The 27567-nt window shown below is 42.4% G+C and overlaps 1 protein-coding gene across 1 annotated transcript in view; it reads right to left on the bottom strand.

The window, feature by feature from the left end:
- LOC117521266 (collagen alpha-4(IV) chain-like) overlaps window positions 1-27567 on the bottom strand; it is a 63116-nt gene that overhangs the window by 11376 nt on the left and 24173 nt on the right. The window contains exons 17-41 of the mRNA XM_034182594.1: window positions 26846-26950; window positions 24463-24624; window positions 24101-24109; window positions 23675-23764; window positions 23361-23521; window positions 21791-21863; window positions 15558-15664; window positions 15296-15479; window positions 15133-15204; window positions 14792-14899; window positions 14257-14475; window positions 13805-13969; window positions 13472-13639; window positions 13149-13292; window positions 12869-12979; window positions 12466-12644; window positions 12238-12301; window positions 11302-11376; window positions 11036-11143; window positions 7670-7777; window positions 4639-4710; window positions 4268-4396; window positions 3946-4053; window positions 3268-3423; window positions 1424-1531 (exon numbers count right to left, since the gene is read on the bottom strand). Coding sequence (XP_034038485.1) covers window positions 1424-1531; window positions 3268-3423; window positions 3946-4053; window positions 4268-4396; window positions 4639-4710; window positions 7670-7777; window positions 11036-11143; window positions 11302-11376; window positions 12238-12301; window positions 12466-12644; window positions 12869-12979; window positions 13149-13292; window positions 13472-13639; window positions 13805-13969; window positions 14257-14475; window positions 14792-14899; window positions 15133-15204; window positions 15296-15479; window positions 15558-15664; window positions 21791-21863; window positions 23361-23521; window positions 23675-23764; window positions 24101-24109; window positions 24463-24624; window positions 26846-26950 — 2985 coding nt within the window. The remainder of the gene's footprint in view (window positions 1-1423; window positions 1532-3267; window positions 3424-3945; window positions 4054-4267; window positions 4397-4638; window positions 4711-7669; window positions 7778-11035; window positions 11144-11301; window positions 11377-12237; window positions 12302-12465; window positions 12645-12868; window positions 12980-13148; window positions 13293-13471; window positions 13640-13804; window positions 13970-14256; window positions 14476-14791; window positions 14900-15132; window positions 15205-15295; window positions 15480-15557; window positions 15665-21790; window positions 21864-23360; window positions 23522-23674; window positions 23765-24100; window positions 24110-24462; window positions 24625-26845; window positions 26951-27567) is intronic.

Genomic DNA, 27567 nt, shown 5'->3' on the forward strand with positions numbered 1-27567 from the left:
TTCTGGTGTGAAAGGCCCATTAGCCTTCCCTCTTCTTGTTGATCTCTTTTCAGTTTTTACATTTGGTTCCTGGTTTGATTATTTGTTCCTTTCATTCCATTCCACTCCGGACCATTCCATTCCGGACCACAATTCAATTGTGATCCACTGGACCACAATGGAAACAAATGTTTCTCGCTTTCTTGTGCTGTCTGTGTACTTTAATGGGCAAATACGTATGTATTTTGTGCATTACTTTACTAAATGAATTTGATCAATTCAATCACTCAATGTGTGGGTTTTGCACTCACTTTGTATTATTATTGGGATGTTGTCTTTGTCTTACTAGCAGGGGTGGTGGCCAAGTGGTTAATGCGCTTGGTTTCAGTTCAGAAGGCTCCGGGTTCAAATCCCACCCCTGGCACATTTCTCCATGTAATGTGGAGTTGCGTCAGGAAGGGCATCTGTCTTAAAACCTGTGCCAATTCAACATGCGTGGCGACCCCGAGTGCAAACAAGGGAGCAGCCAAAGGGATTTTACTTTTTTGTCTTACTGCACTATCTTGCACCAGCTTCCCTCACCTCCATTCTAATTCTGTCTGCTTTGGTTTACTGCACTATCTTGCACCAGCCTCTCTCATCTTTGTTGTAATTCTGTCTGCTTTGTCTTACTGCACTCACTTGCCTCCTATCTTCTGTCATCTTTGATTCATCTCACCACACCCACTTTTCCTGAATGTTCTCCAAACATGTCTAATTTACCACCAGTGTATTTAAACCCTGTTTGTCCAATGTTCTCTGCTAGTTTGTTGTGCTTCTGCCCTCATTCCAGACTTTGTTACTTGCCATTGTTCTTTTGCCTTGCTCTGTATGACCCCGCTTTGATTTTTGGACTTTGCTCTTGCCTCCGTCTTGGACTCCACCTCTGTGTGTTGGACTATGCCCCTGTCTCACAGCTGCCTGTAACCTCTGCCTGTTCTCAATATGAAGCCTTTTTCTTACTCCAACTCCTGCATGTGTGAGTCTGCTTTTTGTGTCCAGCCTTTTTGGGTCCAGGTCCCTGACAGTTTTCCTTTTTCTAATCACCAAAAATGTATACTGACAAGTATCACTGTTCAGCTTTTATAGCATGAGCTTTTATGTTGTCTTGTTTGGGCGCTAATTTAAGATGTACAATGCAGAAATACTTGTACTTCTTGCCACAGTATTATTTTCTGCCTCAGACAGTTAAATAATGATGCATGAATAACTACATAAATAAATACTACTGGTAATAAATAATGACAGTAACAATACTAATAATAATAATAACAATACTAATATTAGAAATCAAAAATAAAGAAATTTTAAAAAATTATTGAAAGCCCAAGCTACCTTTTCTTTTTTACAGTCTGCTTCAAGGGAGATCGGTCTATATTAAACAGACAAAATAGGACGGACTCACCCTGATTTCCATCTGGCCCTCTTTCACCTTTGAAGCCCCTTGCACTAGGGATACCTTGCTGACCTCTTGATCCTGGAAAACCCCGAGGACCAGGTGGGCCTGTCTCACCTGTCAAATTGCACTTTACAGTGAGCACTTCTATAGCACATGTGCCAATTATAATAATAATGTCTTGGGACACACATGTTTTTGAAATCCCACATAAGATTTTTTTGTTTGTTTTTTTAACAAATATTTTTGTTCATGATGTCACAAAGGCAATGAAGAAACTGTTACTTGTTTAAAATGGTCCTTGTTACCTGAAACAGTCTTTATTTTAAAATATAGAAGGATTCAGTTTTGGATTTTTCAGCTTTTCTTTGACTGAATACATAATTTTTCAAGATCTGAAGTGACAGATGAAATATTAAAAATAGAAACAAAAACACCTATATGATACTGTAATATACATTGGTGAAGAAACTAATGCACAGTACTGTGTTACAGTATTATGCAACTTATTTTTTTTTTTAAACGTAGTGTTTGATGTGGATTTTGTGGTCAACAAAAAAAGCATATTTGAAGCATGTAATTCCTATTCTAAGAAAAAAAATGGGATTTCCATTTCACTAAATAAAATAATCCATTATCAAGTTGTAACTCTAATTTAAAAAATGCTTTGTAGGAGTTATCTATCTTTTATTAAATGATTGTTAAAAAGAAATTACAAACTAAATTTCTTATGAACTGTGTATGATTGAAAAGACTAAGTATTTTTATATGTTTATTCATAAATATCAGGTATGTAGTGAGTTTTTAATGTTTTGTTCACATTTACAACACAATAAATGTGTCTAAAACATTTGTAAAGTACTCTTCATTTAATATATTCTGGATGACAAATTTAGGCAAATAATTCAATACAGCGTGGGGTGTACCCTTAACTACAGTAAGCAGGTATAGAAAATGAATAAATGAATGAATTAAATATAAATCATTGCCTTTCACAGTTGGTTTTCTTTAGGCCATTCACGGGATGGGTATAGTCAAGTCAGTGAATATGTCTTGACTTCATTTAGATCCATCATTAAGAAATACAAACAGTATTATAATGTATGATGAATCTATCTGCAGTAGGCAGTGCTAAAAACCTGAGTGACTGCAAAAGAAGAAGACTAGTGAGGAAAGCCAACAAGGCATCGATGACATCTCTCGAAGACTTAAAGGCTTCTGTGGCTGTGATTGGAGAAGCTGTGCATAGTGTAACATACAGTATTGCATATAGTTTTCTTTTTCCAGTTGCACCACAAAGTGATTATTTCTATTGAAAATAATCCCAATATTTAGTTTGTCCAAATACGTATGAGCTATGAAATTTGTGGCACTCCGTATACAAATGGCTGTAATTCCTAAATGGTGAGTGCAATCATTTTGTTAAACCCCTTGAATAAAGCTAAAGGTCTTCACTACAAACACTACTTGAGTGTTTCACTTAATTTCCACTGTGCTAACGTACAGAGCCAAAATTGCAAATGTGTTTCATTGTCCAACTACTTGACTGTATGGCATAGTCATCATTATGCTATATACTATATAATGAATTATACATGCCTCTATGACAGCTGATGAAAACAATAGAAATTGTGATTATTGCAAACATTTTATTGTAGTTGCTATTTTTTTGATATTGCAACATAAACAATAATAACATTCCAACCTAAATAAAGCCATATGATATTGGCATAATTTATAATATCAAGTTGCGTGTTTTGCTCAAAACTAGCATTGTATAGTAACATACAATGGAAGATATACTGTATAACACCACCAAAAATGATGGCGGCAGGCTTGCAGTGTGACTGTACCTTTGGGTCCATGAATTCCTGGGTAGTTCTGAGATCCAGAAGGTCCCTGGATGCCCTTATTTCCTTTCCTACCTGGTAGCCCAGGGAAGCCAACCAGACCAGGGTCTCCTTTTAAGGAAATGCTGCTGCCTGGAGGACCAGGTTCTCCTGGTAGACCTATAAACACAACAAGAAAGATATTGATTGATTGCGTTGGGAAATGTACTCTTTAAATATACCACAATTCGTCCAAACATTCCAGTATCAAGTGAACACCCAATAAACAAGGGCATAGAAGAGTCAGCTGTCAGATCGGCCAAAACCCAAGGTGGTCCATCCCCACCTCTCAAAATAACATCTATCTGCCACAGCCAGCTGAAAGTAGGCATACACTTCACCTTCTCCAGTGGATGAGGCCCTCAACACTGATGTTGTGTACTGGATCACACCCAGAGAAACATGCCACATGGTCAAAATGTCCCAGGCTGATATTCCCTCACAATGCATGTGTTTGTTTGACACACAGTCATGCCAGTGATACCCAAGAATCCTCTAAAGAAGATTAGCTTTATCATGGACCTAGGTCACTGATTACTAAATATTAGCTTGAGCTATTACTCCATGATAACTATAAAGGTAGCTAGCAAGGACACTAGCTAGGGAGACAGACAGACAAAAAAAAAAAACATTTAGACAGACCTGGGAGTCCTGGTGGTCCTTCATATCCCATGTCCCCATAAGGTCCTTGTGTAGGACTGCAACATTCCTTCCCAGGGTCGCCAGGTAAACCAGGAAAGCCTGGAGGACCTGGATGCATTCAAGACAATTTATGTACAGAATCTGTGAAGAATATATAACTAGTTTCAGCAAATGTAAAAACAAGAATTAAAGACAAAGGTGTTATAAATACCAACAATATTATTCATTCAATTTTATTCAAAAATTTATTTTTATATTGGTGTTTTTTCATTCATAAATAACAATGTACAAAAAAGTGAGTTCTGAGAGATAACGTAGATACCTGTGTAGCCAAATGAGCCTTGGGGGCCTTTAGGGCCAGGAATAGTGAGTCCTGGAGGCCCTGGGTGACCTCTGTGTCCTTTTGGTCCAGGAAAACCATCAGGTCCTGGAGGTCCAGGAATATCTATGCCTTCAACCATTGGAGGAGTAAATAATTGGTGATATAAGGATATGATACTGAAGTGATTTAACCAAGCATATGGACATATAATAATTAGTTCAGAATGTTGGTAACAAAAATGCAGTATTTTCATTTAAATAAACTTTCCTTTTTTGGTTTGTCTTCAAAGTTTTGGTTATACTGTAAAGAAGAAACCCCCAGACATACCAGATAAAACTGATAACATGTAAAGATGTTTAAATATACATTACCACTTGAGCCTTTTATCCCTTTTGGACCTCTCAGCCCATCGAGGCCATTCAGGCCTGGTGCTCCAGGAAACCCTGATATGAAATTCCAAATGAGTGCCATCAGCAATTTAACAAAATGCTATCTAGCATCATTTAATGGTTGTATTGGTATGATGTTTTCTCTTCATTTTTACCCGAGGCCATCAAATATGGTGATCGGGTACTGCGAAGGCTTTTTGTCCGTCTGTCCATCTGTCTGTGCTCAACATAAGTTCAGTCCAATTACTGCTCTTGAAATTCATAGGGAACATTCTTGGGACACAGACCTTGGACAAGTTCAAAGATGGCTAACCTTAATATATTTTAATACATATTTTAAGAAGTTGAAATGTCACATTCTGGTTTAATCTGATCCGTTTTGTTTTTGAGTGACGGGGGTGACAGCCAATCAGAGTAGAGCTGCACCGTGACCCCAGTCACTGGTCTCTTCAAAACAGCTTTGTTTTGTATGTTTGTATACATGTTTCTCATATATTATGTAAAAGCTAGTGAGTAACAAACACTTCTAAAACTGAAAACACTGTTTTTCTAACATATTAACACCTCTGAACTTATTTACAAGACATTTCACTGAGGTTAGCATGGTGACATCACTTCCTGGTGTAGCTACTTGCTAACAGCTCTGTTTCTGGTATATTATGTAAAAACTAGTGAGATATAAACACTTCTAAAACTGAAAATGCTGTTTTTGTAACCTGATAACTATGGAGTCATTTACAAGACATTCTGCGGACGTTAGCTTGCACAACAACTTTTGCCAACTCAAAGCTAACTTCCTATGAAGTTAAATTAGGGTGACCAAATGTCCTGTTTTCCCAGGACATGTCCTGGTTTCTCTGAGAAGCCAATTTGTGTCTTTGGTTATACATAGTATTTTGTAATATAACAATTTTTCTATCAATTTAGAGGAAACATACTTTAAATGTACTAAAATTGAAGGCATCTTTCAGTAATCTTCAAGTATCTCACTGTCGGGCCAAGCGTCCTGGTTTTTCGGAAGTCAAAATATGGAAGGGATTGTTAGGGCCCTGTCCCACTGGCGTTTAGGAGGATTTGCAGATGGAATGCGCACAAAAGTGGCCCACATCCGCCAAACAACTGCAATAACCGTGTAACATTCCTGTATGAGTCGACCGCCATCCGAACACGTCCGTGATCATCCGCAGAGGCACGCATGTCCGCAGCCAGGATTTTTAAGTGGCTCAAAAATCCTGCTGTAGATGAGATCCGCATCACTGCCTAAACACATACTGAAGACATACGCAGGACATACACAGCCAACGCGCCGCATATCCCCTGTCATCCGCTGATATCCGCAACCGACGGGTTGGTGCGGCTTGGCGGCGGACCGGGACAGCGTGCAAAACATATGACGCGTGCTCAGCACGGCCACATCACAGTCGCAAATGGTATGTCGTGCATGCAGACTAGAGCATGACACGGGAGTGGATTTTCACTCCCGTCCCATCCCTCTCCCAGAAAAAAAAAAAAAAATCCCACCCTGTCCCAATCCTGGACTGGAGTAAAAAAAAAAAAATCCCATCCCGTCCCACTCCTGTAAAGATGACTCCCAATCCCATCCCGCTCCCACTCAAAATTAGTCCCACTCCCATCCCACTCCCGTATGTCTCGCGCCGTGATGACCAATCAGGGACTGAATATGTAGTGACGTGGAGATGTCTGGAGTTTGACTGAAGATGTGAACATGTCCTGTATCTGGTAGCAGCCTGTGAGCAGGACTTATGTCTCTTTTGTCCTTTATTTCACAATTATGACATAGTTTTTGGAGCGAGCAGCAGCAGGAACGGTGTTTCTTTTTCTTTTTATGTTACATGCGCACGCAAGCGAATCGTTCATGGAGATTATTTTACTTATTAACTACACAGATGTATAATAAAACAAATGGTGACTGGTTTCTAAACACAATTATGACAGTTTTTTGTTTTTTAATTGTTTACATGTGCGCGCGTGAACGGGACAGTTGGTCCTCAAGTTGGGTCCTGCAGAGGCGGAAGGACCACTGAAAGCGGCCGTCATCCAGAATCAGCTCCTGCAGCAAATAATGATACTCTCTGTATTGGGAGCTCTCCACAACAACTCGCTCCATGTGATCAAGGTCCGTCATGTTAACTTGACTGACAACCGGAGCCGGCGAGCGGAATGGAAGCACCTCCTATTTGATGACGCACCAGGGTGAATTTTCACAGCAAAAGCAGAGCGACACACCGGGTGAAGGAGGCGCGTCCATCGCCACGCGACCCCCGTGAATTTGTAGCGTCTGATCACGCCCGGTGTAAATGCGGCATTAAATAGATGAAAATCATCATCTATTTTTGGCATTCCCGTTCCTGCCCGCTCCCGTTCATTTGTATTCCCGTCCCATCCCAATCACGGGGTTGATAAAATTTTGACTCCCATCCCGCGGGAATCCCGCAGGAATCACGTGACCCACGGGAATTCCCGAAAAATGTCATCCTCTAATGCAGACAGAGTGGGCACAGATGAAGCGAGTGCCTAACGGCCGCTGTGCCCCTCGTGTGGGCGCCTCCGCGGTCGCCTTCGCTTCTGTTCCCTGTTATATCCATTTTTCTTCCTCATGTATTTGCTGATCCACCCCGGGACATTTGTCATTTCCGCCCACCTTTGTTGCGGACGCTCAGCTTTTGTCTCCTCATTTCATGAGCAAATCCTCCTAAACGCCAGTGGGACAGGGCCCTTAGGTTTTGATTGTAGCATTTCATTTTATCAGAGCTGTGAGGTATTTTATAGCAACTGTTGTGTCTTATCTTGCTTGTATGTAGAGTTTTGACACAGTGAGCCAAATTTTGCAAAATGTATGTAAGCAATTGGCAAAAACTGTAATACAAGTCTGAAGCCTGATGCATCTCCACACTCAAATCATATAAAGCCAACTTACATTAGTACTAACACCTAAATATCCTGAAAGTGTTTGTGCCCTCTCTAACCACTACCATACACGTTATGGTAGTACCTGGAAGTCCATAAATTCCAGGTGGACCCTGTGGCCCTTGTTCGCCATGTTGACCTGGAAGACCAGGGAATCCAGGTTGTCCCGCTGGACCATGCAGACCAGTAATCCCTGTAGAGTGACAGATATAAAACAGCATTTAGCCTATTCTTTTATAATTCAATCATTTCCTAATCATACGTCTAATTTGTAAGGCCAAATTCACTCATCCATTCACTCATTTTCTGTCACTTATCCAGGTCTGGATGACGGTGGTGACAGACCAAGCAGCCCAACCCACACTCCTATCGTTGGCCAAGTCCTTGAACTCTTCCTGTGTGAAAATCTCTGCAATGTTTCCTGGGTCTCTTTCTAGTTCGATGTGCCTGGAAGGCCTCCCTCCAGAGATGGCCAGAGGCATCCTCGCCAGATGCTCGAATCAACCCAACTGGCTCTTTTCGATGTGAAGAAGCAGTGTCTCTGCAACCCCAATTCCAATGAAGTTGGGATGTTGTGTAAAATGTAAATAAAAACAGAATACAATGATTTGCAAATCCTCTTCAACCTATATTCAATTGAATACACCAGCGCAAAGTTCAAAAGCCAGCATCTGTGATGGTGTGGTAGTGCCCATGGCATGGGCAACTTACACATCTGTGATGGCACCATCAATGCTGAAAGGTAAATCCAGGTTTTGGAGCAACACATGCTGACATCCAAGCAACGTCTTTTTCAGGGATGTCCCTGCTTATTTCAACAAGACAATGCCAAGCCACATTCTGCACGTGTTACAACAGCATGGCCTCATAGTAAAAGAGTGCGGGTACTAGACTGGCCTGCCTGCAGTCCAGACCTGTCGCCCATTGAAAATGTGTGGTGCATTATGAAGCGCAAAATACAACAACAGAGACCCCAGACTGTTGAACAACTGAAGTCATACATAAAGCAAGAATGGGAAAGAATTCCACAAAGCTTCAACAATTAGTGTCCTCAGTTCCCAAACGCTTATTGAGTGTTGTTAGAAGGAAAGGTGATGTAACACAGTGGTAAACATACCACTGTCCCAGCTTTTTTGAAACGTGTTGCAGGCATCCATTTCAAAATGAGCAAATATTTGCACAAAAACAAAGTTTATCAGTTTGAACATTAAATATCTTGTCTTTGTGGTGCATTCAATTGAATATAGGTTGAAGAGGATTTGCAAACCATTGTATTCTGTTTTTATTTACACTTTACACAATGTCCCAACTTCATTGCAATTGGGGTTGTACTACAAATTTATTGTTTATTTGTGCATTTTTGTATCTTACAATTCAATTCAATTTAGTTATACAGCACCAAATCACAACATATTTCACCATAAGATGCTACAAATGAGTAAGGGCTAACCATACCCACCCCCTGAGGAAACACACTGGCAAGAGTGGTAAGGAAAAACTTGCTCAAATGTTTTATTATTATTATTATTATTATTATTATTATTATTATTATTATTATTATTATTATTATTATTATTATTATTATTATCTGCTTTGGCAATACTAACAAGTCTATGTAATTTATGAAAATACTTAGGGAATAACTCTGTTAACACGTCACCGGTAAAACTCAATTTGCGATGGTATAAGCAGCATGAACATCCTCAAATCAGCAGACACAAGGGGGTTATTACCAATCTCATCCAATTCCATCCTTTGCATGGTTTATTTTTCTGTAGACAATTTGGTCAATGAGGCTTACCGTCGAGGCAGCGTCGCTACAACAGAGGTCAGGGCGCGGAGTAATCCATCAAATGTGAAAATCCATCAAATGTGAAACTGTAATTCTGTATCAGAATCCACATCAATACTTTCGTATGGTAGCTTAAAATCACCCATTTCGGTATTGCCATCGCTACGCGACTTTCTCTCGCTGTGAGCTGACACCGCCATTATTGACATCTGTGTAGCAGTGCGCGCAGTCAGGGCATGGAGTAATACATGAAATGTGAAACTGTCAAAAAATTTTGTGACTTTACACCTGATAATATATGGTCTGAAATCTCGTACGATTAACCAATCAGATTTGTGGAAAAAATGTAATTGGATTAGAATCTGCAATATCTTTCATTATGGAAAAACTTTCAATTCATCTCCTCATTCTGACCCAGATTTACAGTTTGTCTACCAAGTGAACAGGTCAGTTGAGGATGCAGTCAACATGTTACATCCTGCAGCACCTGGACTCTGCAAGGACATATGTGAGGATCCTGTTCATGGACTTCAGCTCAACATTCAACACCATCATCATGCCCGACATTCTCCACCAAAAACTGTCCAACCTCTGTGTGCCAGCTCGCACCTGTCAGTCGATCTCTGGCTTCCTGACTGACAGGACACAGCAGGTGAGGCTGCAGAGCATCACATCTAGAACATGGACAGTCAGCACTGGTGCCACTCAGGGGGTGTGTGCTCTCCCCACTGCTGTTCTCCCTCTACACAAACAACTGCACCTCAGGGGATTCCTCTGTTAAACTCCTGAATTTTGCGGGCAATAATACCATCATTGATCTCATCCATGATCTTGGTGTGGTCCGAACAACCTGGAGCTGAACCCTCTCAAGACTGTGGAGATGATAGTGGACTGCAGGAGAAAACCCCCATCCTCAACAACACTGTGTCTACTGTGGACACTTTCTGGTACCTGGGATCCGCCATCTCCCAGGACCTGAAGTGGCTCTCCCACATACACTCCATCAGGAAAAAGGCATAGCAGAGAATGTACTTCCACAGACAGCTCAGGAAGTTCAACCTGCCCCAGGAACACATCCATCATCCAGTCTGTCCTGTGTATCTCCATCTCTGTTTGGTTTCCCTCTGCCTCCAAACATGACAGACACATACTTCAACAAATTGTCAGGTCTGCAGAAAAAAAAAAAAAATCGGAACCACCCTGCCCTCCATCCAGGACTTATACCAGTCCAGGACCATGAAGCGAGCTGGTAACATCTCTGCAGACCCCTCACACCCTGGACACACACTGTTTAAACTACTGCCCGCTGGTTGATGTTAGAGAGCTCATTGCAGCCATTCCTGTTCCTGTGTCAACCAGACACAGGAACAGTTTCTTTCCACAAGCTATGAACAGTGATGAACAATTTAACCTGCCAAAGAAACTCACTAATTCATAGACCTCATGTACAACCTCTGTCTGTCTGTTTCTCCTTTGCACACATTTTTATTGCAAATTTTATTTTCACATTTTTTATTGTGAATTATAGAGTGTTTAGTGTTTATTTAAACATGCTTGTACAGAAATTTACAATTCGAACCAGTCAAATTCCTTGTATTCTTTGAAGATACTTGGGGAATAAAGGCTATTCTGATTCTGGTTTTGACAACAAGACTTCACCTGGTACTCCAACCCATCCTGGATCCCCAGGAATGCCAGGGTGTCCAGGTTGTCCTGGGTGTCCCCTGGGTCCAGGGTCCCCTGCATTCCCTGCATGTCCCTGTGGAGCTAAGAAAAAAAATGATAGAGAAGATGAGATAGAGGGAATTAGGTTAATGGTATATTAAAAAAAACAGTAAGAGGCAATGAAATAAGATTGAACAATTTTCATTCACAAATGAATTGCGATTTATTTTTCATCTGATCATTGTGGGTTTTAAACTCACCGTCAGGTCCGTTCTCCCCTGGCAATCCTTTGGGTCCTGATGGACCTGGCTGTCCCAAAGACTGTCCTGGCTCACCTGGAACATGTTTGTCAGATTTATAAATAACAGATCAAGTGAAGAGTGCATAAATATATAACCTGATAGGTTAAAAAAAAATCCTTTAGCTCCCAGTCAAAATTTAGGTTGCAATCTCTCTTCCTCGCCAGTCTTCTTTACTTGCCTCTTTCACAATGTCTACACTCATGTTCCAGCTCTTAGCAAAGTAAATATGACAAGGCATCTGTGTCAGTGCAACTGTAATGGTTGTGGAGATTTCAGGACCCCACAAAAGGATGGGTTTTAATCACTCACTGTTACCAGTAACCGCAGTTAAGAGCTGGGATAAACAATGCCTCACCACCCATGTGGACTAAGTAAGATCTGGTAACAACAGGCTACTTCCATCTGGAATGACACCCTTCTTGCAAGTAACGATGAGTTGGGAGAGACCTGATTGTTTGTGAATTGCTTAACTTTGGGCAACACCATTGCTTAGTGGTTAGCACTGTTGTGTCACAGCAAGAACATCATGGGATCGTTTCCCACCTGTGGTCTTTCTCTGTGGAGTTTGCATGTTCTCCCTGTGTTTGCGTGGGTTCATGTTCTCCCTGTGTTTGCGTGGGTTCTCTCCCTGTGCTCCGGCTTCCTCCCACATCCAAAGACATGTAGGTTAGGTGGATTGGTAACTTTAAATTGTCCATATGTGCATGTGTTTGTTTATCTGTCCCTGTGACAGACTGACATCCTTTCCAGGGTGTATCCTGCCTCACGCCCTATAATTGCTGGGATAGGCTCCAGCTCCCATGACCCCTTAACTGGAGTATGCAGTTGAAGATGAGTGAGTGAGTGATCATTAGTGTATTTGATGAAACACGTTTACCCTGTTTTCAAACTTACCCTTGGACCCTGGAAATCCTGGTAGCCCTGAATTTCCAGGATGTCCCCTTAGCCCAAGATCTCCCTATAAAAGAACATGTTCAAACTATTTGACTTGGGAGAGCATTACATATAAATGATTTACAAAATGTGTATTACACAGTACAGTGTTGATCGCTGTGCTTTAATCACTGAACTAAGACCAGTAAATAAAATGGTTTATGCAAGAATTTAGTTTCCCAGGAATACCGGATCTCCATCAGGTCCAGGATATCCCCTTGGACCAGGGAACCCTTTGGTACTGCAGTGCCCAGGAGGTCCTGGTATTCCTGCTGTACCTGGTTCACCAGTCATGCCCTTAAACCCAGGTGGACCAGGCCATCCATCATGTCCTGGATCACCCAGCAGTCCCCTTGCACCCTTTAAGCCTGTGAGAAACAAAATAATTTGAAAACAAGAAGGCCCAAGAACAGTGTAAGAATTCACTTCTGATTCTAAAAAAGGACATGAGCACCTAAGTGGCTCTACTCTTCTTTTTTAATATTTAGGTATACTTTAGTATACACTAGTAGAGTTCTACCTTAGAATTGGAATATATAATAGAAGATATACCTTACTGAATTTTCATGAAACATTTTAACTAGCTTCTTGCCTGGAAGCCCATATCTGCCTGGTTGACCTATTCTCCCAGTTACTCCTGATGGACCTTGGGTTACATTCACAATCTCGGAGATTCCTGGAAAACCTGGAGGGCCACGTGAACCTGAACAGACCACAGAAAATAGAGATTAGATTATGATTCAAAGGAAACTCCAGTGTATGCTGGACACAACACACTTTAATTATCTGGTTTGTTACCCAAGCGCAGATATCATTGCTAGATCTTTCGGAGCTGAACACAGACATTACATGCAATATATTTCAGGACTTACCTTTGACACCAGGCAAACCTGGATCTCCTGCATCACCTGGCTTTCCATTAAAGCCTCTCTCCCCCTGTACTCCTATGGGTCCCGGGGGACCAGAAAAGCCAGGTAAACCTCTCTCTCCAGCCTTGCCAGGGTATCCCCTTTCACCTAGGCACGTTAAAACCATAAAGGAAAAATGCTGTTTTATAAATTCATAAGATTCACACTTGTATAACAACAGTTTATACACTGGATTTCTTATCAAACAATTTATTTCAGTTTTTCTTTTTGTTTTGTTTTTTGTTGTTGTTTGTTGTTTTTTGAAAATGTTGAGAAAGGGGATTGACCTTTTTGTCCTGGCAGGCCATCAATCCCAGGATCTCCTGAGGGACCAGGTGTGCCTCTAGGTCCAGCCGGGCCTGGCAACCCAGGTGTACCAGGGTAACCTTGTCGGCCTTTCAGTCCATGACCGGATACTCCAGTGTCTCCTTTAAAACCTTTTGTTCCAGGGTATCCTGTGCAATATTGCAAAGTTAAATAAAATTAGCATTCACAGATGACCAGGTGATGGTCATCTGGTCATCCAGGTGATGGTTTTAAATAGTATTTTGGGGCATTCAGAATGACAACATAAACACGATCATTTTAAGAAGTTGGTCCCTCTCCTGTCATGTGTGCACCTTGTATTCCTCGAGGGCCCGGGTTGCCTGGAAGTCCTGGAGAGCCTGGAGGCCCTTTCAGCTCACACTCAGTGCAAGGTTGACCTGGGAGGCCAGTGTCACCGGGGTCACCATTGTCACCTGGCACTCCTTTAGGGCCATTTCGCCCAGGTTGTCCATGTGGCCCTGTGATTTCATTATCATGTCAGATTCTGATTCAACCAAAAAGAACTAAAGCTTTACCAATTCCAGTATGCAGTAAACAATCTGCAACACATAGCAAATTATGCAACTTTTTCATTTATTGTTTGTTTGGGAAATAAGAGTCCGGTCAGGTTTGGGAGCATGTACTGGTGCTGCATTCCACAGCTCATCAAAATGCTTTGGCTTCTGATTGCCAAACCCTCAGCTCTACGATAATAACTAAAATCTAAAGTACTGTGATGATTTATGGAAAGAAAAATTACACTCACCTGGCAGCCCTGGGTTTCCAGTGATGCCACGGTATCCCTTCCTCCCTACAGCTCCAGGAAGACCAGTTTTTCCAGGTGTCCAGGGGTTAGCACTCCAGACATCTCCTGGGAACCCCTTTTTTCCTGGGGGTCCTGGTTGGCCAGGAAGACCTGGATGCCCATCCAGGCTAATTCCAAAAGAACCAGGGACACCTGGCTCTCCATTTATACCTGGCTGTCCTATTACAGATGTAATACCATACATTAAAAAAATGACTCATTGGATGAACTCAATTCAATTACGTGCAGGATTTCCATCTAATAAATATATGTAGCTCCAACTAAAGCACATCCATGCAAGATAATTTAATTTTAATTTAGTTGGGACTACAGATATTTATTAGATGGAAATTCAGTCCAGTGACTCAGTTTTTTGTCAGTGTCAGTCAGTGTACAAGTAAAGGAACTTGGGTGTCAAGTCAGTGTCTCAATGTGTCCCTGCTATTATTGTTAAATAGTGTGCAGAATTTAAGGTTAAACTTTAGCGAGTCTTTACCTGGAAGGCCAATCCCTCTAGTTCCACCATTATCTCCTTTAAAACCTTTAGGGCCTGGGGGTCCTGGGACTCCTGGGACACCTTGTCTTCCCGGCTCACCTGGAGTACCTAGAAAGGGTCAATTAAAACTGAAGCTGCATTATGAGTCAGTAATTACTTAAGAGTCATAAAACACTTGCCTTTTGTGTGACATTACTTGTGTGTGTATAACAAATGTGTATTTTCAAATGAGCAAATACAGCTGATAAATTTTACTAATTTCAACATTGGTGGGCACACTGATTTCTGAAGAGTTTGTCAAATCATGTGCTGTAAATGATAGTAGCAAAGGAATGGCTTACCTGGTAACCCTGGTTCACCCTTGGGACCAGGTCCTCCAGGTTCAAATTCATAGCAACATTTCTCAGTTTCCCCTGATGAAGCACAAACAACATATACGTCTTGAGAGATAACACGATACCTCATGTGGGTATGTATGGAAATCTGAATTTAATGGTCTCTGACCTGGAGGACCTGCTCGTCCAGGAATTCCTGGAAGGCCAGCACTTCCTTGGTTTCCTTTAGGTCCCTGCGGACCCTGAGAACCTGGAAAACCAGGCCCTGGAAAGCCTATATATCCTGGAAGTCCTTTGGGTCCAATATCACCAGGATAACCTTTGGGACCTGGCAACCCTGTGTATCCTGCACCCTGCATGGGCAACATAAATAATTAGACCAGCTCATCTTATTGTTTTTAAAATACAGTGTTTAAAATGTAAATACTCACTGGAGGTCCAGGGTCTCCTGCTGGGCCAGGGTGACCATCCACTCCTGGCCTGCCTGTTGCTCCAGAAGGACCAGAGTGTCCAGGGTTTCCTTTATTGCCCTTGGCACCTTTGAAGAACAAAGATGAAAGGAATTAGGCAATTAAGAACTCTTGTGTTTGGTTTTAAAAAAGATGCCTTTATAAGGTAATAAGGATAAAGGCCTTTATTCCAAATTCTTAGACAAATTCAGGGATTTAATTTCTGATTTGGTGACTCATGTTGATAGAATCTTAGTTGTTGGTGATTGTAATATCCATGTTAATAATAAGGCTTTGGATCCCCACAGCAATGAGTTTTTTAATCTTTTAGAAATGGTTTAATTTTATCAATTTGTCCTGAGATCAATGCGCTGCAATGGCAATACTTTGGATTTGTTCCTGATTCATAATATTGAGATTTCAGATATTGATATAGCCATTCTTACACTAGCCATTTTGGATCATTCACTCATTAAGTTTGAAGTACCATTAACCTCCCTGATGAGACTAGATGTCTGTACATCACCCAAACGCCACAGTAGTTTGTCTACCTCAACCACATTTAGTGCAGGATTAGCTGAGATTCTGGTGTCTCTTTCTGAATATGGTCACTCAGTGGACAGTCTCAAAGACGGCCTTAATACAGCACTCACTAATCTCTTGAATTTGATGGCTTCAGACACTGTTATATCTCATTGCTCTAAGTTGTGTATGTCTTTGTTTAGGGCCCCTTCAACACATAGCACGAATAAGTAGGAATCAGGGTGAATCATGGCGAAACAGCCCGCACGAAACATTGAGCTGACATCGGAAGGGACACGTGTTCGGGCAGGCGTGGATAATCCCGCTGAGACAACTTCGTGCACACACATGAGCATGCACAAAAACGTCGCAGCGGGAACACAGTGCTGGAGCATGCGTGTGCACAAAGCCATCAAAGCGGAATCGTTCACATGCATGAGCATGCACAAAAATGTTGCTCTCTGTTATGTGATCATTATTTTATAGTTATTTGTTATGTAATTGTGTATGTAGGCAGTGTTGTACTTATTAATATACGTACCTGTCCTGGCTGTGGTCTCTGTGTTTATAATGTAACACGTCCTGTGCACTGAGCTGTCATTTGTGTCTCTGGTCAGCAGATGGGAGGCACCTCGTCGTGCTGTGTGCGTTCAGACACACCTGTCCGGCCCCACATGTGTTCATGTCTATACATACATAAGCATTCTATGCAAGTGTGCCCCCCCCCCAGCATGTCACGTGTGTAGGCACGAAACACACATGCACCACATGTATTTCAGGGGGGAGCATGGAGCGCGACACACACACATGCAAGACACGTGCACCACATGTGTGTTGCTTTTTGGAACGCCACACTTGTGGGGTCACTTACAAATTTCACATCCAGCTCAAAAATTACCATATGCTCGCTGTTTTCGTGCTGACTTTTTTCATGCTGACAGCGCGAATGGTAACACATTTTCTAAGTGTCAGGCGAGTGGTGTTAGATGTTTGTGTGTGTCACCTGGAATTGTGTGAGAGGGATCGAATGGGCTCTCACAGGGCACTGTCTGTCTTTCAGCTGCTGGTGTGCGCAAACAGTTGTAGTGATGTGTACAAGGTGTTGGAGGTAGCTACGATTTTTCACGAATGGCATGCAATTCCTCCTTCGTGCGCTAGTCTGCTTAAATCGTGTTATGTGTGAAGGGGCCCTTAATGATACCCACAATATCTTAAACACAAGTGTAGTAGTGTACATATAACTGAAAAAGAAACTCGAGTGGTGCCTCCACAGTTGAATTGTGTTTTAGGCTACAGATGGTTGCATGTCTGATTTGCCAGTAACCAAGTTTTCAGTTGTCCTGTGAAAGTACTGAAAGTGGTGCTCTCCCTGATTGTGACTGGGAGGTTGTTCCAAGCTTGCCCACCTTTAATGGATAATGCGTTCTGACAAAAGGTGGTTCTTCTATTAGTAATCTCACAGTCACCTCTTGTGTCAGATCTTGTACCCTGTGAATCTTTCTATGTGTATGAATTCTTTAACAGGAGTTGGTGCTGGTCCATGTAAACATTTATATATGAAGCAGGCATATTTGAATACCTTCAGATTTTCAAAGTCTAGAAACTTGTGCTTTTCCAGAACCCTACAGTCATGATAAGAGTTACTGTCTATCATATATCTTAACTGCTCTATTATACAGCTGTTCTATGGATTTTAATACAGAGGTTCCTGCAAATGCCCAGTTGGTGAAACAGTAATCAATGTGTGAGAAAACCATGCAAAAGAGATACGTTTTGGCTGTATTAATTGTTAGAAAGGGACGTATATGTTTAAAATTTAGTAAATTAAAATTTACTCTGTTTTTGACTTTTTTTAATATGTTTTTTGAAGGACAGGTTTGAGTCCAAGATAATTCCAAGATATTTAAATTGAGATACCAGCTCCAACTCCTCCCTGTCAAAAAACACATTGGACCTTCTAATGTCAGTGGGACGTTTGCAAAACATCATACGTACATACTTTTTTTTTTTGTATTCAACTGCAGGCAAGTCTCATTTAACCAGTATTGTATATTGTGTAGCACATCTGTGAGTTTTGAGGTGATGTCTTTCACATTATTTCCCTGAGTAAAAATGGCCACATCATCTGCATACTTTTGTGCACTGAAATCTTTGCACACATTTGGTAAGTCATTTATGTACAGCGAGAACAGTAAAGGTCCACGGATTGATCCTTGTGGGACACCAACTGGGCTGTTAAGAAAAGGAGATTTAAAACCATTTACGGTGGCACATTGTACTCTTTTTATTAGATAAGATTCGAACCATTGTATTAATTCAGATGAAAGTTGAAATATGTAAATTTTTCAGAAGTATTTGGTGGTCTACTGTGTCGAATACCTTTCTAAGGTCAAGGAACACAGCACCCACATACGAGTTTTTATCCAGGATATACTTAACCTTTTCTAAAAACACACAGTTTGCTGACTCAGTGGAGTGATGGGGACAGAAGCCAAATTGCATTGGATGAAGTAGATTAGGTCCTCTATTCAGATGTTCGATCAGTAATTTGGAGACCCATTCTTCAATTATTTTAGAAATCACAGGAAGAATGCTGATTGGCCGGTAATCAACCATGTCTTATCCTCAGATTTAAAGATGGGTGTTACTGTGGCTAATTTCCACAATGATGGTACTTCCTTTGAGATAACTGACTTAATAACAAGAATAGTGATTGGTTTTATCAGTGCATTAGAATATGGTTTTAGGAACTCTGTGTCTAAATCAGATATATCCTTGGCCTTTGAACATTTCAAAGCAGAAATAATGTTCTTTACTGGAGTTGGATCAGAGGTTAGGGGAAGGACTTTGGACAGACCTGGTAAGCCCAAATGGAAAGTGTGGGTGAACTGGGAACATCTGGAGGAGCCCACTGTCTGATAGATCTTCAACTCACACCTCCACCAGAGCTTTTCTAGCATCCCTGTGGAGGTTGGGGGCATTGAACCAGAATGGGCAATCTTCAAAGCTTCCATTGCTCCAGCAGGAAGCTGTGGCCTGAAGGTCTTAGGTGCCTCAAGGGGTGGCAATGCTCAAACACTGTGGTGGACAATGGTGGTCAGGAAAGCCGTCTGACTGAAGAAGGGGTCCTTCCGGGATGAGGACTCTGGAGGCAGTTGCAAGGTACCGACAGGCCTGAAGGGTGGCAGCCCCTGCTGTGGGGGAGGCAAAGCAGTGGGTGTGGGAAGAGTTCGGAGCAACCATGGATAAAGGCTTTCGGTTGGCACCAAGGTGCTTCTGGTGGACCATGAGGCACCTCAAGAGGGGAAAACGGGGAACCATCCAAGATGTTTACAGTAAGGATGGGACTCTGTTGACCTCAACCGAGGATGCAATCCACCGCTTGAAGGAACACTTTGAGGAACTCCTGCATCAGACCGGAGTGCTCTCTATTGTAGGGGCAGAGCTGGAAGCTAAAGGAGGATTCTCATCAATTTCCCTGGTGGAAGTCACTGAGGTAGTCAAATAACTCCACAGTGGCAAGGCCCCAGGGGCTGATGAGATCCATCCAGAAATGCTGAAGGCTCTGGGTGTGAAAGGACTGTCTTGGATGAGACGGGGGGGGGGGTGTTCCAGTTTGGTGGGCTCAAGGTCTCATCACTGCTCTTTGCAGATGATGTGGTCCTGTTGGCTTCATCAGGCTGTGACTTACAACACTCACTGGAACAGTTCACAACCCAGTGTGAAGCGGCCAGGATGAGGATTAGCACCTCTAAATCTGAGGCCATTGTTCTCAGAAGGAAACCGATGGATTGCCTACTCCAGGTAGGGAATGCGGTCTTGCCCCAAGTGAAGGAGTGCAAGTACCTCTGGGTCTTGTTCACGAGTGAGGGGACAATGAAGCGTGAGATTGGCCGGAGAATCGGCATAGCCAGGGCAGTATTGCATTTGCTCTACCGTACTGTTTTGACGAAAAGGGAGCTGAGCCAAAAGGCAAAGCTCTCGAACTACTGGTCAATCTTCGTTCCTACTCTCACCTATGAGTCATGACCGAAAGAACTAGATCAAGAGCACAAACAGCCAAAATGGGCTTTCTTAGGAGGGTTGATGGTGTCTCCTTTAGGGATAGGGTGAGAAGCTTGGTCATCTGTGTGGAGCTTGGAGTACAACCGTTGCTCCTTCGCATTGAAGGAAGCCAGCTGAGGTGGTTCAAGCATCTGGTAAGGATGCCCCCTGGGCGCCTCCCTCGGGAGGTGTTCCAGGCACGTCCATCTGGGAGGAGACCCTGTGGAAGACCCAGGACTAAGTGGAGAGATTATACCTCCACAGTGGTCTGGGAGCACCTCGGTATCGCCCAGTCAGAGGTGGTCAATGTGGCCCTGGAAAGGGAAGTCTGGGGTCCCCTGCTGGAGCTGTTGCCCCCATGACCTGATCCCAGATAAGTGGTTGAAGATGAGTGAGTGGAGGTTGTATTAAAACTACAGCACGGATTCTTACAGATTCTCACCAAATTTCCACCACAGATACATATTAGGGCATGGAAGACTCCACTGAATACTAAATTTTGGAGGTGATCCGGATCCGGATTGGCAGACATCAGAAATCTCTGATTGCTCTTGTTTATCTTGGTATTGTTAGTATTTTCCCTATTGAGGTTTCAAATCTCACAAAATCTCAGAGAGGTGGCTGCAGTGCGAGATGTTAACAACATGGAGAACTGCTACAGGAAGATCTGATAACGCTGAACTGCACCAATATCGCATCAATATCACAAGGTAAATCTTTTTGTATACTGTGCCTAAAACTCTTGTGAATATATTATCTAGGTTTTTAGCCGTTGTTATTGTGTTTGTATAATGTAAACACACAGTTATGTAAACAAATGATTTTGCTGTCATTTACAATGGGAATTTCCATGAGCCCTGATCTCATTCTGTGCTTGTCATTCTAGGGGAAAGTGAAGTTTGCTCTCTTAATGCCCTGCTTAATGTCCTTTACAGTACTGTTTGTGCTGTTTGTTTTAGCAGGTTTTCAGGGTCTCATGCATGTTGTCTCTTATAAATATTATGAAAGGCATAAAAATGTACATTGTTAATATAATGTTCATTTGTAATTGTCGTTATGTGGTTTCTCCATGTTGTTTTGATTGCAGCACCTCTCTGGCGTGCAAGGGATTATGGGGTGAATAGGGTGAATGGCCAATGTAGATGGTCACCCAAATGAGTCTGAGCCACTTGAGGTTTCTTTCTGCAACCCAATAAATAAATACATGAGTTTTTCCTGACCACTTTTGCAAATGTGTTTGCTAAGAAGGTAAGACCTGACTTTTGGATTGTGCGTTGGGGTGACTTATGTTGTGATTTGATGCTGTACAGTTGAATTTCATTTCATTTTTAGTTTGACAAAAAAAAATGTTTCCACAAGAAATGACTAAATTAGTAAAAATGAATTGTCTTTTAAAGTGAATACACACTGTGCTGAGCATGCTTGCCCCTCAACCCACCACGTTACTGACAACCGTTTCACATTATGAGACTTAATGTAACTCTGTCTTCCAAGTCATTTTTGAAGGCGATTATGTTGAGTCGGTAGCTTCATAGCTCCATCATAAAACCTCCAGTAAATTTAGCTGCACAATACCTTCAGATTTCAAAGCATTCCAAATGCCTATGAAAAATATTTTTTTTGTATCTAATTTGCTTTTCTATGCTCACCTTTAATACCTGCTGAAAAGGAGTCACCTTTCTGGCCCTTCTCTCCTTTATATCCAGGAAGTCCTGGAAAACCCTGCATGAAAATGTAAACTATTAAACCAAATGCAAAAATATGAGTTCAAGAGTAAGGGCCCCTTCACGCATAGTGTGAATTTGATTGAATGAAAAAGGAATCGTACGCAAAACGTGTAAACTCGTAGCTGCCTCGTAAAACTGTTGCTACAACTATTTGTGCACACCAGCGGCTGAAAGAGTGTGCGCTGTGCGAGCCCATTGATCACGGCAGGTGTCGGTCAAATTCCAGCTGACATGCATGAACATATAACACGGCTCGTTTGGTACTTACAAAATGTGTGGCCATTTGCACTGTCATCACAAAAACAGTCAGCAATCACTTTCGAGCGGGATGTGAAATTTGTCTAAGTGCCCCACAAGTGTGGAGTTGCAAAAAGCCACACACATGTGGTGCATGTGTCTCGTACGTGTGAGCTTGTGTTGCCCCCCCCCACCACTCCCCCAACACATCTGGCGTGGGGGGGCACACTTGCATAAAATGCTTATATGTATGTGCAGATCTCACATGGAGGTCGGACAGCGAGGTCTGATCACACACACAGCACGGGGAGGGGCCTGTCAGCTGATCGCAGCACACTGACTGCTGGATGACGGCTCGGTGCACACATTACAAACACAGAAACCACTGCCTTGACAGTTATATAAATAATTACGACAAAACCTACATCCACAATTACATAACAAATAACATAAATGAATGACCACATAACACAGAGAGTGACACGTTGGTCTGGGCACTGAACAGACAGGGGGCGGGTCCGCTCACAGCTGGAGCTATAAAAATCTCTGCTCCTGGATGTCCCAGCTTGAGAACACGTTCTGTGTTTGGAAGGACATGAACTTACAACATTCCTCCGTGAGGCACGTGTCTCTGACTGCTGTCCTCATGTGGAAATATATAAAACATCTTCGCCTTTGGCTGCAGTGACCAGACACAGCACACCTCGTCCAAGTCTTTGTTGATTTCAGCCATTTTTCCACACTGATTACAGGACAGTGATGGTAGTGCAGTGGTAATGTTTCTGTCTGGTATCAGAGCTTATGAGTTTAAATCCCGTGATTAACTTTTTTTTTTCTTAACCAGGGTTATTTAACCACTGGGTTCTGTTTTGCGTCCCCTTTTATGTATTATTTTTATCAACTCAGTGACATTCACTAATTATATTTTATTGTTCTCCACATCAGCAGCATGATGTAATGCAGCTGCTCGCACTGTACTCAAAAGACACCATCACGTGCACAAACCGTCACACTGGGATTGTGCATGCCTGCCCGTCGGTGCAATGTTTTCATGGTTCGCTCATGCGAGCTGTTTTGCTGTGAGTTGCCCTGAGTTGTACTTATACGTACGATGTGTGAAGGAGCCCTCAGAAACATTTCTATTAGTCTGGTATATGAGAAGATAAAGTAAAAAAGGAAAATGAAAAGACGGTGATTTTCATTTTGTATGATATATGATTTGGATTTAGCATCATTTTAGTTATGACGTCCTTACTTGTGGTCCTGTTGGACCATGATCTCCTTTAAGTCCTGGCTCTCCTTTCTGCACCTTAGTTCCAGGAACTCCATCAAACCCTGGAGGTCCTGGATAACCAGGTGGGCCAGGTAGACCTGTGCCTCCCACACCTACCCGACATTCACAAACCCCTGGACAACCTGCAAAAAAAAAGTGCATCACATCTATGCATATTCACATTCTGCAACTTATGACCATTTTGCGCACACACGTGAAATACCCTTTCAGAATGAATTCACATTGGATTTAACAGTGTTCCTGTTAAAACAGAAAAACCCTGCTCAGGGAATGACCTTTAATTCCTTTGAGCCCTTTGTTTCCGGATGGTCCTTTGGGTCCTGGATCACCAGGGTCTCCAGGGTATCCAGGTTCACAGTCATAATCTAGTTGGCACAAACACATTTGCATATTAGCATTCCATCACAGCCAGTTACAGCTTAACCCAGATGATGAAAATTAGTGTGTAGTGCAAACTGTAATGTGGGTAATTACATCCAAATTGGGAGAACAGTGTAACAATATCATTTTTCTGTGCAATCCCAAACTTTTAGCAACCACATTCCTTCATTATTTTGTTTCCAGTTTATCAGAATAAAAAGACGAGAATTTAATTGTATCTTGTATACATAAATCTTGTATATATAATTGGAAACATAAAACCATTTACTAACTGAATATATTTAATGGCTTGTTGCAATACAAAATGAATGAAGACTCACCTCCACAGCCTCATGACAACCCATGAAGTATGTCGTAACACATGGACACAAATGGCAAAGGGTAAGTCAAGCAAATGCAGAAAAACTGATAACTTCATACACAGAAAATTTTGCAGTCTTGACACTGCAGTAAATGCATATGATCCCATTTAAAATATTGTGAAATCAAATCTATGATTGTGCAAATTACAAGTGCTGATTGAGAGAATGTAACACTCGAATCGAGTTGATTTAGCAATACGAAAAAGACGAAAAAGCTATTTTAACAATAATCTGAATGGGACCTGATGCCTTCATTTCAAAGTTAATTATTTAACACTGCAAAATTCACAGCAGAGTCATTATGTGTGTGAGAAATATACCTGGAGGTCCAGGGAGGCCTTTGACACCTTTGGGTCCTGGGGCTCCTTTTGTTCCCTTTGCTCCCGGTAAGGCATTGATTTCAAAGTCATAATATTTTCCAGGCTCTCCTTTGTCGCCCGTGGAACCAGGTGCTCCTCGTGGACCAGGTGGATCCAACTCATCTATGCAGAGATGAAGAATGATGAGAAAAATCATAGGTATGCCGGAAGCACCTCTGTTGCTTTTGGAAAATACTTTTTGGAAATAGCGCGAGGGAATGCCGGCTATGATAATCTGGCCATTTGGAGAGTTTTCTTGGCATGCAGGTGTCTCAGTGTTGAGGATCCCATTGGCTGGAAAAGGCCAAGGGGACTCCCACTGTTCACCTGTCTGCAGCAGATAGATGGTTACTGGAGGTGGCTGTGGACCGGTTCCCAAGGAAAGTTCTGTGTTGTGGAAAATGTGGCAATACACGGCATCAGCGCATGCTCCCAGACGTGACCTGACCTAAAATGATGTACTGTTGCCTTAATCCTTTACCAACTAAATTTTAAGAATTTAAAAATATCTTTGCTTGCTGTGGGTCAGATTTGGGTCATCAAGATGTTTCTGTGAACACAATTTGTTCCAGTGAAGATATTTGGGGAAGAGGTTCAAGACTAAGGGACCCTTCACACATAACATGATTGAGGCAGAATGGAGCACGAAGGAGGAGTCAAATGCCACTCCTGAAAAATTGGACCCGCCTCATACACCTCGTACAGCTGTTGCTACAACCATTCAAACACACCAGCGGCTGAAAAACAGCGAGTGCCCATTCGACCCCAATCTCGGTAGGTGTCTGCGCAATTCCAGGTGCCACACACGAATATCCAACACCGCTCCCTGGACTCTTAGAAAAGGTGGGTCTATTCACACTCCTGGTACGAGAGTAGAGAGCAGCTGACCACATTCAAGCAGTTTGTGAAAATTGTCTAAGTGCCCCATAAGCCCATGAGTGTGGCGTCATCAAGCAACACGCATGGGTGTGGCTGTGCCGAACCCCCTCAACATGTGGCTTGCGTGTGTATCGCCCCCCGCCTCCCCAACACATGTGGCGTTCGTGTGTGTCACGCTCCCCCTCCCCGCTCCCCCAAACACATGTGTCATGCCAGTGTGTCTGCTCCCCCGTCAACACATGTGGTGTGGGGGGGGGGGGGGGCACACTTGCATGACATGCTGATATTTATGTACAGACAAGGTCACATCGGGACCAGCCAGCCACGTCTGAGTGCACACAGCACAGCAAGATGCCTTTCAGCTGATCGCCGGCCAGCTACTCACTGACAGATGGAAATGACGGCTCAGTGCAGACGATGTGTTACATTAAAAACACAGAGAACAGAGCCAGGACAAGTATATAAATAAATAGTACAATAACTACATACACAGTTTATATAACAAATAACTAAAATAAATAATCAGAAAGCACAGAAACAGAAAGTGACACACTGTTCTGTGGGTTCAACGAACAGGTGGCCATGTCCACAAACAGATGCAGCTGTTGAGATCTCGGGACCTGAGAGTCCCAGCTCGAGAACACGTACTGTGTTTTGAAGGACATAACATATACAACTCTACACCTTGTGGTGCATGCGTGTGCTTGCTGTCCTCATGTGTATATACATAAAAACAAATGTAGCTTGTGTAATGGGCAGGAGCGAGCACACAGATCACACATCGGCAGGCTGTGTAAGGTGAAAAGGACTGCCTGATCATGTGTACACTCAGCTGGCGATCTGAATGTCACGTCACGTATGTGAGGTCTGGTCCACATGACGCGGTTTCTGTCCTTCGGCATGCCACTCACTGGACATGCGCACAAGGCTGGCTGGACAGAGCCAGTAGATGTGGACATAATAAGAACGCACTGCTTCATTCATGTCATTTCATGACTGTACGTCTACGACCATGGGTCATGTACATAGGAACAGAAGGTTCATATTTGTATTGTCTGCTCGATAAGAGAGATTAAATATGATAAAGTGCTGTGCTTTTTTTATGCTGTGTGGTTTTTAATTTTTTTCTCCACAGCAGCGGCGTAATGTGGTGCCACACGCTCCAGCTGTTCGCACTGTGTTCGTGCACGTGCACGAGAGTGCACAAGACTGTCGCTGCTGTATCGTGCACACCTGTCCGACCGTGTGTCCCTCCCGACAACAGGTGGAATGTTTTGCGGTTCCCCATTTCATTTTTTGTTTGCAGATTTTCTTCCGGTTTCTGCTTCTTTCACCCATGTGTGAAGGGGCCCTAAGCAGTGTGAAGAAGTTTAGTCAGAAATATTGATGCACACTGAAATGGGAAAAGAAGTGAAATAAAAACATTTATAACATCAATAGTTAACTGGAAAGATGTAAAACTAACCTGTTAGTGTTAATCCTGGTTGTCCAGGAGTTCCAGGCACGCCCATATCACCAGGGTCACCTTGTACTCCAGGTAACCCTGGATACCCCCGATCACCTTTAGCACCTGAAATACAAAGATACCAAAATTAATCAGGTTGAATGTTGATTGTATATATATATATATATATTTAGTTTTTGTTTTTGGGTGTTTTTGTGGTTTTTGGTAGTTAGTTTTTGTTTTTGGGTGTTTTTGTGGTTTTTGTTTTCGCACTTCACTTTTGTCTTAGGTGACGTAACTTAGGGTCACGTCAACAGGGGGAGTTGTTGGGGCCGTACGTCTCGTGGCTAATTTGCTACTTTGCTAACTTTGTATAATACGAATAATAACTTCATATCTCCAGGGTGCCGGTGGAAATTGGGCTACTGCTGGGTGAAGATGACCAATAAGAGGAGGAGAACATTTCCACAAACAGTGGGAGAAGAGGAAAACTAGAAGGGTGGAAATGAGAGTGGGGACTTTGAATGTTGGTAGCATGACTGGTAAAGGGAGAAAGCTGGCTGATATGATGGAGAGGAGAAAGGTAGACATATTGTTTGTGCAAGAGACCAAGTGGAAGGGAAATAAGAGCAGGAGCATCGGCGGTGGTTTCAAGTTGTACCATGGTGAGGATAGGAAGAGAAATGGTATTGGGGTCGTTTTAAAGGAAGAGGATGTTAAAAGTGTCCCAGAGGTTAAGCGAG

This window comes from Thalassophryne amazonica, chromosome 12, assembly GCF_902500255.1.
Source record: "Thalassophryne amazonica chromosome 12, fThaAma1.1, whole genome shotgun sequence".
Lineage (NCBI taxonomy): Eukaryota > Metazoa > Chordata > Actinopteri > Batrachoidiformes > Batrachoididae > Thalassophryne > Thalassophryne amazonica.